A 6,000-nucleotide genomic window follows, 5' to 3' on the forward strand; every position below is an offset into this window, starting at 1 on the left:
AAGACACCTTTATTTGCATACTCACAAAGGTACTCCATGTTTGATAGGCCAACCTCAGCATAATGAGATGAACTCTCCACCTCAGACTCTGATTCTCCCCAGCCTCCTCACATTTGCATGCGAAATGTGAGAATTATGGGCCAAAGCAATCATGCAACATTCTAGACCCAACTGAATTACAGGCTTCCGGAGACATGTCGAAGATTTAATGTTTTTTTTTTTTTGTTTTTTTTTGCACAATGTTTTGCTGCTGCCAAAAAACAGAAAGCTGAGGCTGCAGTGGGCCTTACCATCTGTGTACCTCAGCAGAAGGATTGCAGGTCTATTTTGACTGGGTCGCAGATAGCAGGGAAAGAACAATGCCGTGGTTCTCCCATTGAAACATTTTCGGTGGCCGCCCAAGTTGAATTTAGGGCTGGCGATGCAAATTTTGATAACCTTGCAGTCAGCTAAAGGCTTCTCATCTGCACTGCGATAATTCTGCGGTGCAATAAAAGCTTTTGCACAAGTGTAATGGAACCAGCTCACGCTAATGATCTGCTCCACTCTAATCTACATTATCTCTGGCATGCACACGCATGCAACAACCAGGCTTCCCTTGATATTGCAGTGCGCAGACCTCAAAACTGATGTGATCCATTTGAATTCTAGATGTAATGTTCTAGTTTAAAGCACTATGGAGGAAGTAAAACCTCTCAAACAGTAGGCAGCTTCAACATGCCAAACAGCATGGAGGAGAAAAAGAGAAACATTGATTTATGCGGCAAAATGTTGTAGTTTTTTTTTTTTTTCATACAAAATTGTTTTAACGATTTTACTGTAGTACAATTATGTGATATTTTGACAACATGGTTATAGTTTCATATTAAATAATCCATTAGGTAGAATATACGACTAGCTACATTGGCCTAATGAGGAGCCATCCATGGTCTTACCTGTGCTTATTTTAGGGTTGTGCCAAATTCAGAATTTTAGAATTGACTTTCAATTCATGAGTTGGAATTTGAATGGAATTGGCCACACCCCACAGGAAGCTGAATTGGAATTTGAATTGGAATGAAAGGAAGTTGAATTTACTGAATTGTAATTCAAAGAAATTTAACTGTATGTTGAACTACACAATTTCATTAGTCCAAGACAAATAATTATGTTATCATTTTTGACCAAGTATGCCTATTTATTTCCTAATAGGTAGATTTTTTTTTTATTATTATTATTTTTAGCTTATAGACAACATTTTATCTCTAAAAATAAATGAATAAATAAAATTAACATCAAAAGATTGTTTTTGCTGTACAACACCAGAAATGGTCCACCACATTGTTTTCAAAAAACTTCATAAGAAGAGATTCAAAATAGTGAAATAAATTAAATACAAATTTCTATAGGTGGCATTTTAAACCTTATTACATTTTATTATATTTATTATTAATACTGTAAAAAGTGGTGTTTGTAAAACTTAAATTAAGTTTAAGTAAATTAACTGAACTTAAAATGTCAACCTGTCATGACTTTTACATATTAACTGTACATATTACATATTAATTTTAAATATTTAATAAATACACACTTAAATTAAGTGACTTTAAGAAGATTTCTTAAACTCTGTCAGCTTACAGTAGTCCAATGAAAATTGCTTCCTTTATTTACATGGTTTTAAACTCTTCAATATTCTGAGCATCTCATGTACATTTCTATAAATATATATTTCATGAAAAGCAATGTGCTTGCTGTCTTAACTATTATATCACAGTTTTACACATCACATTAACACTTATAAGAAAAACAAACAAACATATAAGTAATGTTTCTGGAAACACCCCATTTGTTATGCATATGATAATATGATAACATATTGCATGTTATACTGAAAAATCAAATGTATTATTAAAAAATTCACTTAAAAACAATCTGAAAAAACAATATTAGTTTATATGAATTTCATTCAATTAATTGTACTTCCTTAAATTCAAATTCGAATTGTAATTTTACATCCTTTTTGCTACCTCAATTCAAATTCAGTCCAAATTCAGGAATTTAATTGGCATTCTTCATTCAATTCTGTATGATGCACAACCCTGGCTTATATGTCATTGCACTGTAAATATAAGGGCAAGTACATAAAAGGCTTTAAAGTCTGGACCTCCAAGATTTGGGGACAAATTATGAAGTTTTCCTCCTGTGCAATACATGTTCTCTTTGAATGATGTTTGAAATGAGGAAATAGGGGATAATAAATATACTGGGCACATATAAATAAATAGGCTCTTCAAATTTTAAAGGGGGGGGGGGTGAAAACTTCCTGTATCTTTTGTTGTAGACATCAACAACAAAAATGTCACTTGATACTTGCCCTTATACTTGAAAACCATAAAAAAAAAAAAAAAAAACTATGCAAAATCTGACCCAGGAGACATTAAATACAGGTTACGTTTTTTTTACTATGGTGGATCACCACTTGATGTCCGATGTAAAATCTGGGTCCCAAAGCAAAACAATTGAGAACTACTGAAATATGAAACTCGTTTGCCTTAATTATACTGGATATAGAACTCATTTCAATAAGGAATGCCATGGTTTTTGCCCCTTAAGACTTACAATGAGAGAGAATTAAAAGAAGTAAACATTTTAATGTCAAGTTTACCCATTTCCTGTTTATGGCCACATGAGCAAAACGCATTTGCTGCAAATTTAGACTTTTCTGCTTCCATAATGTTGTCATAAGTAAACAATTCCCCTCATATTAAGTGTTTGGATTTGCTTCCTGGCAACAAAATTAATTTTGTAACAATTTGTAATAGCTTGACTAATTAGTGAGAATGCCAGCCAGAAATGATGTGCAGTTGTTTGTGTGTTGAGAAAAAAGAAACCCAAGAAGATTATCTGCCTTTGAGAGCTCTGTCTTTGAGGTAACTGGATAATATATATTGTATTGCTTTAGTGGAGAATGAGTGGCCACATCATCATTTGCAATGAACTCGTTTTATGAAGAGAAATGAGAGAGTCCCGCACACTACCATAGCTTGTAAGAGCGATCGATATTTATTGCAGTGTTACTGCATCGTTTCAGCCATGAGACAATGTCTTACAAAGGTTGCATGACCAAAACGTTGCAATAAAAATGTATTGTTCTTGCAAGCTATGGTAGTTTTCATTATTTTATTTTCTATTCTTAATAGTTAAATGTCTTAAACACCATTAACCATACATGTATGCGAGGATATGTATGTGCGTTATATTTTAGCCAAAGCACTCTGCAGCATAATATCAAAGTCCCTTTCAAGGCAAGTCAGTCCACTCAGCAGGATAGGGTCAAGGGCCCAACAGTGGCATCTTGGCAGTGCTGGGGCTTGATGCCACTGTTGGGCCCTTGAGCAAGGCCCTTGACCCTATCTGCTCCAGGGGCGCCGTATCATGGCTGACCCTGCACTCTGACCCCAGCTTAGCTTGGATATGTGAAAAAAAAGAATTTCACTGTATATGTGCAAATGTATAATGTGTGATAAATAAATAAAATGATAATTAAAAAAAATAATTAATTAATTATAATTACAAAGATGGCTGCTGAGTGGACTGACTTGCCTTGAAAGGGACTTAACGCTCCCGGGCAGCTATTTTCTATGAATACAAGAGGCATAAAAGCACAGCTCCTATCTACTTTAATGGGGAAAGATCAAAATCTCCAAAACGGTTGGTCAAGATTACAATCGTAGAATATATTTAAAATCAGCAGTTAAATGTGACAAAAGTGGTATCATAAATTGTGCTGCTTTAACTCGAACCATGCTAAAAAGCACTATTTTTCAGGCTGGTCCAGCTAATGCTCGTACGCATTCTCGAAGAAAAATTACTTGGTGCAACTTAAAATGAGATGTTTTGTGTTTTTGCCATTGCTTTGACACAGGATTATTATAGTTCTAAATTTGGTTTAATTTCTCATTTATTTTCAATTCTACATTCCGAATTAGTTTAGTTTTGTTAGTTTTCACTGTATGACTGTTGGTTGTAGTTTAGTTTTAGTTTTCAGAGTTTTAAGTTTTAGTTTAGTTTTTTTATTTTAGTTTTAATATTTTAGGGTGACCAAAGCTAATCTATTAACTGCTATCATTTAAATACTGTATGTTTAACAGTGTTAAATTTATCATGGTGGTCTAGTGTTATCTAGTGGCATTTTCATGTTTAATGAATGTGAGTTGTAAAGGTTTGAAATTGTATAATATACAGTTTATTATAAACTAAAATGAATTCAGTCTTTTTTTCCAGTTTGTTTTGGGGTCATTAAAATGTTATGTAGTATAGTTTCAGTTTTTTCCAACTAATGAGTTTTTATATTTCAGTTAGTGAGAATGTTTTTTTGTTTTTGCATCATTGATAATAACAATTCTTTGATGCATGAAATCGCATGAAAAGTCTAAATTAGTACTCACTAAGTTTTTTTTTGTTTTGTTTTTTTTTTTTTTTTTTTTTTTAATTAATTTGTGAGTCAGATGTTCTCACCAGTACCATGGTTGACCTAGTACAGGACCATCTGTCTTATGACGTGCTTTTGGCCCTCTTCATTTACATGTTTATGGACAGCATGATGTCTGGCAGTCCTTTCTGAGACTTCAAACACCTCTGGCTCATCTACCTGTTCCATGAGTGTTCGGCATCACAAACAGTGAATAATCCCCACTGATCACACCTTTCTCTGTCCTTTCACAGGTGGATGCTGGCTGGATCGGGTTCTGGTCCATTGTTGGAGGCTGTGTGTTTGGTTTGGCTATGGCAAGGTAAGTAATGCGTTGTGATTTTAAAGGGGTCATAAATATTCTCTTTTTTATTTTTTATATATAGTTTTATTATCTTCCTTGAGGCCCACTGATAATGTTAGTAAAGTGTTTTAGCACCAAAACAGTTATAATTTGGAAATATATGATAATTTTCCCTGTTCCATTGGCGCTACTACTGCCAACAGCTTAAATAAATGGTTTAGAAAGTTCATCTCAACTTGTCCAGTGTAGACAGCCTCAAGCCGTTGCGTCAAGTCATGTCAACGTACGCGCCCGGTGTATACAGTGTGTCAGGACCATAAACTATCAAACAGTCATGACATTTGAAATATTCACATCATCGGAAGCGCATCAAGATGGTCAAAGATGTCCATCTAGTGCATGTTAATTTACACCAACAATTAAAAATGGCACAGGTGGCCGCAAGAAAACGTTTGTGCTCAAAATGAAAAGAGGCACAGCAGCTGAGTGAAATCAAATGGGTTCTCCTTTTCAGAGTTGTAACTTGACACCGCACCATTTAAAAGCTGCCCGTGATACATGACAATGGGCAAAGATGTCTGTTTTAGTTATGTTTATATAGAAAACTAATTTAAAATAGTTCAGATGGATCCCCTTTGCTGTTCAGGAATAGTGAGGCCACACTAAGCCTGTCTGTCCTGCTCTCTCTCTTTACGAACTGAAGTGCCAGTGGGCGGGGCTAAGGGTGCGATGATGTGAAGTAGGCGTTGATGTTTTTTGCTGTAGAGGCGGTCATGAATGAATCTCCCCCTAGTGACGAAGGGTAGTCGTGGGAGTAGAGAACGAGGCGTTTTTAAAGCTTGGGTTTTAATAAATGCTTTTATTGCATTGGGGATTACGTTTTGAGTTCTGAAATTTACAGTATGTTTCTATAGTAGAATGTCCTCATGTCAAAATGTCAAGGAAAATGTTATTCCTCATGATGTAATAATGTAGCTTTTAAAAATGTCTGTCAAGTACCTGATTTCTGCTCCATTCTGTTTTGCAGCGTCCAGCTGTTTTTGTTGTGAATGCCCTTTAATAAAGATACACGATTGGGCTCTGGTGGACTTCATGCTAAACCACCATAATTATACAGAGCTTCCTTAAAACTGACTAGTCATTCAGACAACCCACCGACTGGTTGATTTTTAAATTATGTTGTGTCCCCCTCACTTTTGCTTGACCACGGTGCAAAGGAAAAATATTATAGCCAACTACGTAAAAT

At 35.0% G+C, this 6,000-nt stretch overlaps 1 protein-coding gene across 1 annotated transcript in view; it reads left to right on the top strand.

Annotated features, from left to right (window-relative positions):
• Positions 1-6,000, top strand: part of LOC127446930 (solute carrier family 49 member 4-like) — a 55,765-nt gene that overhangs the window by 30,909 nt on the left and 18,856 nt on the right. Inside the window, exon 6 of the mRNA XM_051708272.1 lies at positions 4,705-4,772. Within this exon, the coding sequence (XP_051564232.1) occupies positions 4,705-4,772 (68 nt within the window). The remainder of the gene's footprint in view (positions 1-4,704; positions 4,773-6,000) is intronic.

This window comes from Myxocyprinus asiaticus, chromosome 10 (assembly GCF_019703515.2).
Source record: "Myxocyprinus asiaticus isolate MX2 ecotype Aquarium Trade chromosome 10, UBuf_Myxa_2, whole genome shotgun sequence".
Lineage (NCBI taxonomy): Eukaryota > Metazoa > Chordata > Actinopteri > Cypriniformes > Catostomidae > Myxocyprinus > Myxocyprinus asiaticus.